General features: G+C 42.1%; 1 protein-coding gene across 5 annotated transcripts in view; it reads right to left on the bottom strand.

Annotated features, from left to right (window-relative positions):
• PLCB4 (phospholipase C beta 4) overlaps positions 1 to 14,054 on the bottom strand; it is a 271,807-nt gene that overhangs the window by 51,521 nt on the left and 206,232 nt on the right. For all 5 annotated transcript variants that reach the window (XM_069955430.1, XM_069955434.1, XM_069955433.1 and 2 more), the window contains 6 exons: positions 11,778 to 11,868; positions 9,671 to 9,766; positions 8,086 to 8,186; positions 5,695 to 5,733; positions 3,659 to 3,800; positions 1,455 to 1,539 (listed from right to left, as the gene is read on the bottom strand). In XM_069955430.1, coding sequence (XP_069811531.1) covers positions 1,455 to 1,539; positions 3,659 to 3,800; positions 5,695 to 5,733; positions 8,086 to 8,186; positions 9,671 to 9,766; positions 11,778 to 11,868 — 554 coding nt within the window. The remainder of the gene's footprint in view (positions 1 to 1,454; positions 1,540 to 3,658; positions 3,801 to 5,694; positions 5,734 to 8,085; positions 8,187 to 9,670; positions 9,767 to 11,777; positions 11,869 to 14,054) is intronic.

The following is a 14,054-nucleotide window of genomic DNA, read 5'->3' as shown; positions in this document are numbered from 1 at the left end:
CATCACTCTATATTACCCATTTCCACTCTTCTATCCACTCTTTTGTACTTTTTTGCAAATCTGGATTTCCTCCCCCTGGGGAGATGGTGGGCTTCAATGGACTCAACCCAACAATTAAAATGTTCCTTAAGGGCAGCTTCACACAGGACGGATCGCAGCGGAAACCTTCCTGCAAGATCCATTAGGATCCAAGGTCCTGGCCGTTCCTATGTGAATACATACTTGTAGTGGATCTTTCAAACCGCTGCGAGTATGTAAATCCCCCGGCCCCTTAACCCACACACTGCTGGCGCATACATCACCCATCCTCAATCCGGCTTGCTGCACAGGGACCCGGCTTCCTGCTCTCCTGCCAATCAGTGTGTTGCCCAGCTGCAGCCACTGATTGGCAGGGTGGGAGAGCAGGAAGTCGGGACCCCGTGCAGCCAGAGCCAGATTGAGGATGGGTGATGTATGCGCCGGCAGTGTGTGGGTTAAGGGGCCGGAGGATTTACATACTCACAGCGGTCTGAAAGATCCACTACAAGTATGTATTCACATAGGAACGGCCAGGACCTTGGATTGTAATAGATCTCTCTGCAAAACTCACAGCAAGATTTCTGCTGCGATCCGCCCTGTGTGAAGCTGCCCTAAAGGAGAAGTCCGGTGATCTATAAAATTTGGTAGTCGGCAGGGGCAGGGGGAATTTGATTACAAGTGAGAACTTGCCTCTCCCCATGCCCGTGGTGAGCGACTGGACAGGCCTCTGGACCCCCGCCGGAAGGCATTTTCTCCCCCGAGTTGTGATGATGTCATGACTCGGGGGAAAAGGCCTGTCCCAGCTGATGGACTGACTATTCAGCAATCAGTGACTGAAGTGGCTTCCCGCCCCAGTCACAGACTGGCTGAGCGGTCAGTCCATTAGCCGGGTCGTGATGTGACGGATCGTGAGATCCCAGGGCCGGTGGGGGTCCTGAGGCTGGTCACCACAGGCACGAGGAGAGGTAAGTTAGCACTTTTAATCAAACTCCCTCCTGCCAGCTGCCGAATTTTGAAAATCGTTGGACTTCCCCTATAAAGCATTACTGTCATTTGGAGTAACTATTGAGGTTACTGATTTTAAAGTTACTGATTGCACCGGGTCTTACTCCTGAGGCACAAGGCAGATACAGCCAGAAACTTCTTTCCCAGCTGCCAATCAAATCTGACTTGCTCTGCCAGTCAGGGAGTGGAACACTGTCACTGTATAAGGTCTTTCATTGTATAAGGCATCTCATTTGTACATATATTTTTCACATTTTATTATTGAAAGTTACATTTTAACTTTCTAAGCCCTAAACATGACAACATGATCATATAAAGCAGCCACAATAAACTTCATGACCTGTGCATTTCCTGGAATTACCATAAACACAATGTAACATTTCCCTATATGTTGCAGTGCAGGCCACATTTTAAGTAAATTTTAAGGATACTTCACAAACTCGATGGCGTGCGTCTTTAAGTAACCCAACCCCACCGATTCATTAAAGGATGACATGTTAAAATGAATGTTCCGTTCTAAAAAGAAAAGAAAAAAGAAATTCATATTCTATTATGTAATGTTTTACACAATATACAGCATATAGACAACCAAATACATAATATATAATATAGACAATATATATAATATAATATAGACAGTAAATATACAAAATATAGATAACAGAATGTAGAATATATAATATAGACTATATATAATATAATATAGACAATATACAGAATATTAACAACACTGAAATTCATTTCTTCATATATAAATTTCTTCATTATAAAGCAACAACTACAATTTCTATACAGCACACGAGGTAAAGGTAAAGCCCATGGGACATAATATGTTAATCCTTTTTGCATTTTGATAACATTGTTAATAAATGTAATTACTCTACAGTATAGCTAAATCCTCACACTCAGTAATATAATACTATGTTTATTGTTCCCCAATACTGTAAATGAATATACATAATTATAGGTGTAATGGCTGTAACATCACAGCATAACTAGCATTCAGCACTGCAAAATTGTAGATGCCCAGCAGAAGCAAGCCTTCAGATTTATCAGCTGTCATAGAGCCCCCTCTAGTGGATGAATAACTAAATGCACTCCTTATAATTTACTGTTTGTTTGTTTTTTTTTGTTTTTTAAACCCTTTATGGAGCAGGCCATGATGACCTTAAAGGGATTATCAGGCGCTACAAAAACATGGCCACTTTCTTCCACTTCAGGTATGGTTTGCAATTAGGCTCCATTCACTTCAATGGATCGGAGTTACAAAACCTGCACCCAACCTGGAGTCAAGAGTGGGGCTGTCTCTAAAAGAAAACGGCCATGATTTTGTAGCGCTGGATAACCCCTTTAACAAGAACAACATTGCTTAAGTTTTCTTCTTTGCATTCAGAGATAAATATTTGCTGTTGATGAGTCCCATCTATAGCACACAGCTATTTCTCATTCTCTCAATTTAGGTGGATGGACCAGAAAACTTCTTTAACCCTAATTTTTTTTAAATATCGAATATCTTTATCCTTTTCGATTTTTAAACCAAAAATAGATACATCACCACATCATCATCTTATCCAATACATATAAAAATACATATAATAAGAGGTACATTTTAGAGCCGTCTCAGAGGGCCAATCATAAACAGATGTTCTTCTATTCACATATTTAAGCCATGTTTACACTATGTATAACACCGGCCCTTTTGTGATCCGGCCGGGTAACAGAACGGCCATTGTTACTGAAGTTCATCCCGGCGGCTACTGCAGTAACGGCCAGATGAACTTCACTTCTGCTGAATTTGGATGCGGGCGCACACGGGTGTGTCCGCATCTGAATTCCCCACTGCACACAATGGCATGTGGCCGAAGCCGCACTCTCCATTGTGTGAACTAACAGGTTCTCTGTGGCCGATAATCAATGAATAGCAGCCGCAGAAAACTGACATGTCAGTTTTTTGTGTGGCCGCTGGCGATCCTATGTGTATACACTCCGGCTGTGATTCCACAGACGGCAGCACAATGTAAGTTTCATATTAATAAATTAATTAATCAATATGAAATTTACATAGTGTGAACATAGCCTTAGACTTAACAATTAACAATAAATTGCCTCAAATCTGTAACCTCCCACAACACCCACCCACTTGTCAGGCCAGTTACAAGACAGCACCCCCTCCTCTCTTCTTCGCTACCATGCTATGACATAGTGCTGATCATCATATTAAAGAAAGCATACACATCATTCTTCATCAAAAACCTCAAGAGAATTTCCCAGATTTTTTTTTTTTTTTTATGCGTGAACAGTAATGGTGGCCATACAAATCAGACAAATGACGACTACTCTCAGCAGAGCTGGCCGGCCAACCAACTAATGTAGATGTCACGGGTAGAAGGTATGGGCAGTTCAACACATCTGAGCCCTATTGTTAAGGAGAATGAGCCCCTGCCGATAAGAACACATGGACGCTAGACTTATCCAAGTATACGTATGGAGGTGAGGGTGATTATTAGCTATCACCAAGTGAATTGACAGCTACCTGGGGTGTATGGCCTTTCAACCTTATGTCTCTAAAAAATGCTCTCTCCATTTGGTGCCCACAGATATAGACATTTATAATAGCAGGCTGTTTGTACATCACCTTCAGCCACTTTGAAACCTTGAAATTTTACTGGTTGCGCATAGTTGATCATTGTTGATAGAAACGGATGTATATTGGTAGTGGCGCCTACATATTTATAATTCGCCATCCACGCTTGTTCATCATCTGCGGTTATTGCACCCTAGAAAAGTAACAACATGACATGTAAACCATCATCACTCCCAGTAACACGTTCACGTACCCTGTTAGATATATCTTTATTAATGACTCCTTCTGCCACCACGTTGTATAATCTTATGTTTGATTGTACTAATGTGTGAAATTAAACTTGATTCTTCAACAGGGAATAAGATGAAGGTGGGCACATCTATGTATGCTATAGCTGTCTATATGTGGCCACCTAGTGGTTGTGATGTGCATTGCGTTACACTGTGTTGTGTTTTTGCACTTTTCTTTTATGTTAATTTGACAATAATAATAATAATAATAATAATAATAATAATAATAATAATAATTAAAAAAAATAGAACAGAGACTCTGAAACATGACATACCCTGTTTCCCTAAAAACAACATATCCTCCCAAAATAAGGCATAGTGGAGGATTTAAAGGATAGCTTAAAATAAGACATCCCCCTCAAAATAAGGCATCCCCTGACCATAAGACCCCCTCCGCAACCCTCCGCCACCACAGTTATGTCTGGTTATGCTGGTTTGTGATGTCAACTACTGTACAGTATATAATAAATGTTCCTTTTTTTGTTCATTTTTTTGTGAATTTTTCATGAAAAAATAAGACATCCCCTGAAAATAAGACATAGCGCATATTTGTGAGCAAAAAGCAATATACTGTCTTATTTGGGGGGAAACAGGGTAGTACTCAGGGTAGGGAGACAGACAGAATTTCTGTGCTAACCCACCACTAAACAAAGATATGCAACTTTTGTATATACGAAAAAATACAGCCTTGATAAATTCCTCCTCCTGTGTTTTATCAGCAGTAAAATGATTATATTTCATCCTTGTGTCTGTGTATTTGGTGATGCTCCCCATACATCCTTTAGTAGACATCCATCATGAGGCTATGTTCACACTGCGTATGAGTCCGGCCGCATTTCGTATGCCGCCGTACATGTGCGGCTGAAAATACGGGCGTGGAAAAAACTGACATACGACCGGATGCGTACGAACCGCGAACATACGACTGTAGTACAGTTATGCTTCCCTAGCTTGTTTCGAAGCGATCTGAGGCAGGTCATTTACTTGGAAATCTTCGCCCAGCCCAATAAAACTCACAGAACCTTTTCGATCGAAAAATCAAGTTCAATTTGGCTGAAATAAGTACTCCGTACGGGACCGCATGGAGTTTCAACATTTCCGTCCTCAAACAATGGTCCTATTCATTTTTCACTGCTCCGCATACAATCCAGCCGTAAGCTCATACGTAGTGTGCATTGTGCGGGCGTATATAGTATACTTTCAAGCGAACACATCAACCTCAAAACTACGTGCGTATATTCGCGGTTCACACTACGGCCGGACTCATACGCAGTGTGAACATAGTCTTACAATGGGAGTTATAGTTTTGAAAGTCACATGTTGAGGAACCCTGTAATACAACATTAACCATTCAGCCATTGCAGAGTTAGGTTATGTTCACACAACGTATATTTTCGTAAAACCACGGCCGTGATTATTACGAAAATATATGTTACCTTGACTCCTATGGGATCCCGGCCGGGACGTATAAACATAGTATACGCTCCGGCCGGGATTCCTCGCGGCACCGCAAACAACTGACATGTCAGTTTTCTGCGGACGCTATTCAATGAATAGTGGCCGCAGAAAACCCTGTCAGTGCACACTATGGAGCGAGCGGCTCCGGCTGCTTGCTCCATAGTGAGCTGTGGGGAGTTCTGACGCGGGCATGCACGGATGCGCCCGCATCAGAACTCTGCGGCTGCAAAGATCATCCCGGATGATCTTTTCAGAGACCAGTCATTCCGTGACCCGGCCCGGTCATGTAACGGCCTGTCTCTTACATAGTCTGAACATAGCCTTACATTGTATTCTTACCTTTTTGTTATTGTTTTCTTGCTCAGGATCTTCAACTACCTAAAAAATGAAAAAGAAACACAAGTATATTAAAGATATGTTCTCCCAGCAATGAAGAAAAGAGTGGTGTATTTATTAGTTATGGATTCATCTGAGGCAATGATGCATTTGTGACGTTTATTGCAGCTAGGAATGTCTTACATCCTGCTCAACACTGTGGTGGCGGTTTCGATTTACTAGATAATCGGTCAAAACAATAGAAATTGCAGTTCAATGTTTCCAAATGTAAAATAATGCAATTCTCTATCCGAGTATTATATTGGCAGTTCTCTGTTGGCAAAGACTTCAGACGAGAAGGATTTAGGAGTAGTGATTTTAGACAGCCTTAAAATGAGTCACCAGTGCAACCAGGCAGTAGGGAAAGCTAATGGTATGCTGGGCTGTATATATATAATGCTATGCTGGGCTGTATAGCTAGAGGTATAACCAGTGGGAAGAGGAAGATTGTGATCCCGCTGTATAGAGCTCTATAAAACACTGTGTCCACTTCTGGAGACCTTACCTACAAAAAGATATTGATAAAATAGAGCATGTCCAAAAATGGTGGAGGGTGTGAGGCATAAAACACATTAGGAAAGACTTCAAGGAGAAGTCTGACAAAATTAATAATTACACTGCCGGCAGGAACCTAAGCTTACTGGTTCCTATGCCCTCGCAGCGGCACCCTGCCGGATGTCCTCTCCGTCTCCAGCCCTCAGTGCTTCATGACGGCCGATGCTCAGGAATAGACTGCCGCTGTGCGCGGGAACCGGGTGGTGGTTCAAAAAAAAAAAAAAAAACACCTGCATCACTGGTGCCGATCCATTCATGTAAAAAAACCAAAGTGATGTATCTGATGGTACATTCACTTTAATCAAAATGAACAAAAACGGTGGGACCGACAGAGACAAGGAGCACAGCTGGGCGGTCATCAGATACGGAGCTGCAGGGGTTGCACGAACCTGCGGATAGTTCCCCTTTAAAGTGTAGCTGTCTGCATGGCATGGCATCTTCTAAGCTTGAAAAACTTTTCTTTTGTTTGTACAGGTAATCTTAAACATTTACTCTGCCTCATTCCCTGTGCAACATGACAGTAATGAAATAAGCTTACAACTAATAACTAGGTTTTATCTGTATGGCTAGATTCACACACCAATGTGTGATCATGGTATTTTTATGGCCATTCTTATAAAAAAAACAACAAAACACAGTTATCACTGAACTCAAGGAGAACAGTGAAAAAAATTCCAATGAAGTACTCAATCAAGAGTCTCCACTGATGCCCCCCAAAATTTAAATATGCAAAACAGGAGTCGGTGGAGCCTCGGTTGCGAGTCTCAAATCACGGGATAGCCAGATATCTCTAGCCTGTTGCCACGGGGTGCCTCCATGATAGGGCGAGCACCACACCACCCTGGTAAATAGCCCCTTAAGTCCCACTCAGTTGCGAGTATTGGAACATAAATAGGGAACCACCAGGGTGGCCCCTTTTTGTCAATGTCTAACTCAAGGTGCGAGTATTGCGATCATGACAAGGGCTTGCCAAGGCAACGGCTGTCTGTGGATGGAAGCCTGCCTTGGCAAGCCCTTGTCATGATCGCAATACTCGCACCTTGAGTTAGACATTGACAAAAAGGGGCCACCCTGGTGTTTCCCTAATGATGTTCCAATACTTGCAACCGAGTGGGACTTAAGGGGCTATTTACCAGGGTGGTGTGGTGCTCGCCCTATCATGGAGGCACCCCGTGGCAACAGGCTAGAGATATCTGGCTATCCCGTGATTTGAGACTCGCAATCGAGGCTCCACAGACTCCTGTTTTGCATATTTAAATTTTTGGGGGCATCAGTGGAGACTCTTGATTGAGTACTTCATTGGAATTTTTTTCACTGTTCTCCTTGAGTTCAGTGATAACTGTGTTTTGTTGGTCGATTTGCTATTGCCCCAACTAGCCAGAATCCTACTCCACACTGACGAGGGGAAAAAACCCTGAAACGGCTGTCTGTGGATGGAAGCCTGCCTTGGCAAGCCCTTGTCATGATCGCAATACTCGCACCTTGAGTTAGACATTGACAAAAAGGGACCACCCTGCTGTGTCCCTATTTATGTTCCAATACTCGCAACCGAGTGGGACTTAAGGGGCTATTTACCACTGTGGTGTGGTGCTCTCCCCATCATGGAGGCACCCTGTGGCAACAGGCTAGAGATATCTGGCTATCCCGTGATTTGAGACTCGCAACCGAGGCTCCACGGACTCCTGTTTTCCATTCTTATTAAAAAAAAAAAGCCATTTTTTACCATTTAAAAAAAAAAAACATAGCCTATTATTGCACTGTGAAAAAAAAAAATCACAGCACTAGAGAAGTGGACATTACCTTTTTTGCACTGTTTGCAGCTGCCTCTTTTTGGCTCAGATCATCAGCCGACAGCTCACTTCCAAACTTATATTCCGGATGGGCCTCCTCCTCCTGATCAGCTGATGGGAAACAGCAAAGACACTGCTGAAACATCTAGTCTCTGGCCATAAACTTATGTATAATGCTCCATAAGGAAGAGTAACATGTGCCTTGCATCATTAAAAAAAAACCTTCTTACTTGTCATAGCGATATGTTAGAGGTTTGTATCAGTTGGGGTCCAGGGTCCGATAGAATGAAGGGGCAGACATGCACGCTGCCGCCTTATCTCCGAGTCACTGTTTAAGTAGTGGTGAAGGAAATTATAATGCCGGACGTTCCATAGGGCTCCATTATAATTCTGCTGACTGCTACTTTAGCAGTGAGATGGAGATGAAGAAGCAGATCGCGCTGTTGCTTGCGTCTCCTCCTTCATTCTAAGGATTGTCTAGGGTCTCATCACCCAGGCCCCGAACGATATAAACCTCTGACAAGTCGCTATGTCAAGTCAGAAGTTTGTTTAAATGACAGATTCCCTTTAGGGTGATATGGTGTACATTGTGGTATCAAGTTGCAAAAATTTTTAGCACAGTTTTGTAAGGTAGGGTGACGAATAGATGGTCTAAATTGGACTAAGCTGTGTAAGTTTAGTCTAAACTACACTAGACTGTGTAGGGTCATTATAAAATAACAGCTGTTATTTGGCCTCCTAAAAGACAGCCGTCAAACGGCTAAAAAGAGACGTTGCGGGAACATAGTGTAAGGCTGCTTTTGGATTCCTGTAAGGTCCTATTGACACCACCTTTTTTTTGCATACATTGGGCTATATGTTGGCTATACATCTGACAAAACATGATGCTAATATGAAGCCTGACCTACCCATTGACTTTAATAGGCCTAACACAATCTGGTTGTGGACTAGATTCTCTGCCATATCCTTTATCCATATCAGCATGGGACTAAAAAATGTGGTCTACCAGGTTTTTCAGTCCTGCACTAATAAAGAATATGTAGTCATAAGTAGACTATGTTCTATTAAAGTCAACTGGGACGTCAGGCTAGATGTTATATCCCATGTAGCCAACATACAGGCCCGGCATATATGATAAGGGCCTAATACAAACACATTTTAGCATCCATACTATGACTGACATAACTGGTTCTTCTGTAATCTTACTGAACAGATCATCAACCTAGTAGGTTCCTAAGATGATGTAGGTTCTCAGTCTATGGTACATGTACTCCAGAACTCCAGGAGATCAAGCTTTTAGGGTGTAATTCTATCGTCCTAATTCTGTGGATTTAAAATGATGCAGAGTGCATGCTTATGGTTATAGGGGTACTGTGGTGTAGTTTGTTTCAGTAGGGATGCATGGTCCTGACATACACTGATCGGGTGGATCTTGTGCTAGACGAACTCCAGTTTAGCAGTACACTGGGAGGTCCGAGTATTGCGGTGTAATATGGGTGCTAAAATACATTATATCTGTATTGTACAGAAGTTATAGTAAAACAATAATTGTTTGGAAAAAGCCAATTTCCATAAATATATTTCAGCATAAATACCATTTTCAGTTTCTTCCTCAATGTCATCTTCAAGGATGCTGACGGGGGCCACTGTCTCCCCAGCCTCCATCATACTTTTTAAAGCCTCCAGTTGTTCTGTTGACAAAGAGGACAATTATACATGATCAGGTAGTGATCCAGCAAAGAGGTTAGGCAGGATATTACTGTACCTATAACTAAAGCAGAAGAAAAAGCACAAAGCCTGATGGAGTTCACATCTACATCTTACACCTCAGTAAATGGAACGCAATGTAGAAGGTCAATAGCAATGGAACATTTAAGCTTTGAGCAGATTCAGCCTTATGTATTATGCACATAGGGGGAGATTTATCAAACATGGTGTAAAGTGAAACCAATCAGATTCCATTGCATTTTGGTTTCTCTCTGGCATGTCAAAAGTTTTGTTTTTACATTGACAGTGAATTCCGGCCGCAGAAAGACCTGTCAGTTCACACAGTGAAGCGAGCGGCTCCGGCCGCTTGCTTCACTGTGGGCTATGGGAAGCTCTGATGCGGACGTGCGCTGATGCGTCCGCATCAGAGCTCTGCGGCCGAAAGATCATCCGTCCGGTACTTAAGTACCGGCCGAGATGATCCGGCCAGAGACCGGCCGTTCCGTGACCCGGCCGGGGTCACGGAACGGCCGGTCTCTTACGTAGTGTGCCTCTCTTACGTAGTGTGCCTATAAATGTACAATAAATTACCATCTACCTTTAGCTAGGGGTATTCTTGGGTAGTATACTAAGGAATTGTACCATGTGCAATCCTCTAATATATAGTCATTAGCAGAATTAGCAGTAATCCAAACACATAACAGACAGGCTGATGGGCGCTAAGAGCATCCACAAGACATCCGGTCTCCCTGGGGTCGTCCTGCACTATGTTCAGATCATTCTGGTTAGGGATGTTTGTTATCCGGCTAATGACAATACGTTAGAGAATTATTCTCAGCCTAATGGAATCCAACAATTCTTAGCCAAGCTGGAGTTATCTTTTAGTCAATTTTATATTTTCCGACTGAAAATGTGGCACTGCTGTCCCTTCCATCCATACTTGTGATCAACATTGATCAGACAGAGCTATGTGCCAATTAGAGATGGGCAACCTTGCTGAAAGTTTGGGTTTGCACAAACTCGAACGATCGGTATGTGGATACAGCTGCCTGAAGGAGGTGGATGCAGCCCGTGGATGGCCTTGAAAACATAGATACAGCCATATCCATATGAGTAGCCTAGTATTAGAGGCATAACTATAGAGGGTGCAATTGCTTCTGGGCCCAAGAGCTTAAAAGGGAAGTTCACCAAAGAAAAAAAAATCCTTTAAAATCAACTGGTGCCAGAAATTTGTACTTTATTTCTATTAAAAAGGTTTACCAGTACTGATCAGCTGCTGTACGTCCTGCAGAAAGTTGTATTATTTACAGTCTGGAGAGCAGGGCAGTTTTCTATGGGAATTTGCTACTGCTCTGGACAGTTCCTGGCATGGACAGAGGTGGCAGCAGAGAGCACTGTGTCAGACTGGAGAGAATACATCCCTTCCTACAGCAAATACAGCAGCTGATAAGTACTGGAAGACTTGAGATTTTTTAATAGAAGTAAATTGCAAACCTCTGGCACATTCTTTTTGATTTAAAAGAAAACCTTTTTTTGGTGAATAACCCTTTTAATGTTTAAAAAAAATTTATTGACATTTTTTAAACACAAAATGTATATGAACAGAAAAAGAACAGGGTAACATAGAGACACGCACACATAGGGTCCCAACAGAGGACACCAACAAAACCAATAACCCAAGGCAGGATGAGGAGGTATGGCGAGCGTCAAACCTGGAATTGGGGTGGATATGCATAGTCCATTGTCCATGGCAAAGCTCTAGAGGACACAGAGCCAATACAAATATCATCAATCATCAAAAGAACAGGGTGAGAGAATGGGGTAAGGGGACAACTGTGCCATAACCCCTTTAAGGGGGCCGATGAGGAGACCAGCCCTATATATTAAGCATTATAATTGGGGCCCTGAATCTTCAATAACGCCTCTGCCTAGTAATTCTGCAAAGCAATGGAAAGAATCACATAACAAGAATCACTCAAGTATATGGACACATACTTTTCTCCACTTCGGGCTTCAGACGTTTGTTTTTGATGAGAATTTTTCTTTTCAGGTCATTTGGAGAAGGTAAAGGTCTCCCAGCATCCAGCTGAAAAAAGATCAAGAAAGATACACCAAGGTCGCCATTAGACTGATTGTTACTGGAGTCTATACTGCGCACAATGAAGGTCACTAAAAGTGCAAAACATGCAGGCGTGCGGAGCTCTTCATACAGTGCGACTGCATCTATTTGTCCCATAGCACTCAATGGCATATATATATATATATATATATATATATATATATATATAGCCTAGACTGGTGAAGTGACTCTGTGAGTGCACTATGTGACTGTGGGTACGGCTGAAGACAGAAAGAACAACTGTGATTCCCAATTTCTGACTCACCTTTATATTCATCAATCAATTGTTTCTAGAGCTGTGGCTAGGGGCAAATATTTAGAGTGCCCCCTACTTACACTGACACAATAAAGGGGTTAGCCACTTCATAGTAAAATTGTTCAGCGTACAGTATTAGTAGTTTGACCATGCCCCGCCCCCAGTTTCCACCACTGTGCCTGTATATGCCTATGCAGGACACTGGGGGGCAGGACAAGGTCACATGCTTCTCCATGTCGGCCATCTTATGGACAGACTCACCACAGAGCAGGGCAGCCCAGCCTGGAGGAGGGGAATCTGATATTAGCTCTATGATGTTCACAGGAAGCGGCTGTCAGTAAGTACAGCAAGAACAGTTACTAATACTATACACTGAGCAATTTTACTATAAAGTGGCCAATCCCTTTAACTTACAATCGTCCTTCCTCTTATATACAATGTAGTATAACTAATTTGAATGAAATATTTCGCATGATAATCATCCAGTGTAGGATTGACAGTAACATATAAATAGTTCTGCCAAATTATACACAAACTATACGCTATACTGTACACATAAATAGTAACGTTATAACAGACTACATAAGGAATTGACCAAACCAGACAAGACCTAAAATTGAATTAATGGAGAACCGGATGCTAGATCAGACTACAAAATGAGTAAGACCCCAGACCAGACCCGTAAATGTATTCAGAACTTCAGAATTAGTATCAAACTCCAATAAAGACCTTTATACTTATCTTAGACCCCAGGCCAGATCCTAAGTATATTTAGTACCCCTACATTACGTTTATATTTATTTTAGCCTCCAGAAAAGACCCCCCATATCACATGGCAGATAAGATCCCTATTATAAAATCAGACCCCAGACCAGACTCCTATATTAATATGAAACCTCAGACCAGGCCTCTATATTAATATCAAACTCCACACCAAACTCCCTGTATTAACATCACACCCCAGATCAGGCCACTCATTATATTAATATCAAACTCCTGTATTAGTATCACACCCCAGTCCAGACCTTTAAATTAATGATAGTCCTCAAATCAGACCTCTATATTAATATTAGACCTCAGACCAGACCCCCCAACTTCATTCAGACACTTATATAAATATCCCACAACAGATGAAACCAACTATGCCAGTGATCCAGCCTCATGATGTTGTGTACACTACCATATACTACGTCATGATGCTGGATAGTGTCAGGAACCCCTGCTGTGCTACCCGGAGCTGAACAAGACCCAGGTGTGAGGAGAGTAACTATACAGGCCACTATATATAGGATCAATCCAGTAGACAAAACACACTTTTCTTCTCTTATTCTTTCTTTTTTTTTATGTGGAATGGCCCATTCACATGATTTTACATATTACTGCCATTTGCATATACTGCAGGTTAAAGCCTATGCAACAACTTCTAGATATATATAAATTTACGTATTATATGTGCCTACAAAATATATTGGTGATACTATATTGACAGGCATTTTATCTATTTGCAATGTTTTAAGGTTTAAAGGTGTTCTGTGACCAGTCTTGACAGTTCATAACTCCTCCTCATGTTATGTGGATAGGAAAAATCTTATATTTGGCTGAAGGTGTATAAAATATAAATAAAAAAAAATAATACTCACCTAGCCCGATTTCCCGCAGCTGCTGTTCCTACCAGTTCTTAGTCCTCACTGCTTCCTGACTCCTGTGAAATGTCCTCCTCACTAGCACAGCTTGTTCAGCCAGTCACTGACTGGGGCAGGACTGTACTGTGGCTGAACAGGCTGCTCCTGTGTGGATGACAGGTCACAGGAAGAAGTGGGGATTGGAAACTGTTGGAAAAGCTGCAAGGAATCGGGCAGGTGAGTAATACATCTTTTTATGTTTTTTTTATGCCCTC

This window comes from Dendropsophus ebraccatus, chromosome 15 (assembly GCF_027789765.1).
Source record: "Dendropsophus ebraccatus isolate aDenEbr1 chromosome 15, aDenEbr1.pat, whole genome shotgun sequence".
Taxonomy (NCBI): Eukaryota; Metazoa; Chordata; class Amphibia; order Anura; family Hylidae; genus Dendropsophus; species Dendropsophus ebraccatus.
This window is presented reverse-complemented; position numbering and strand designations above follow the sequence as displayed.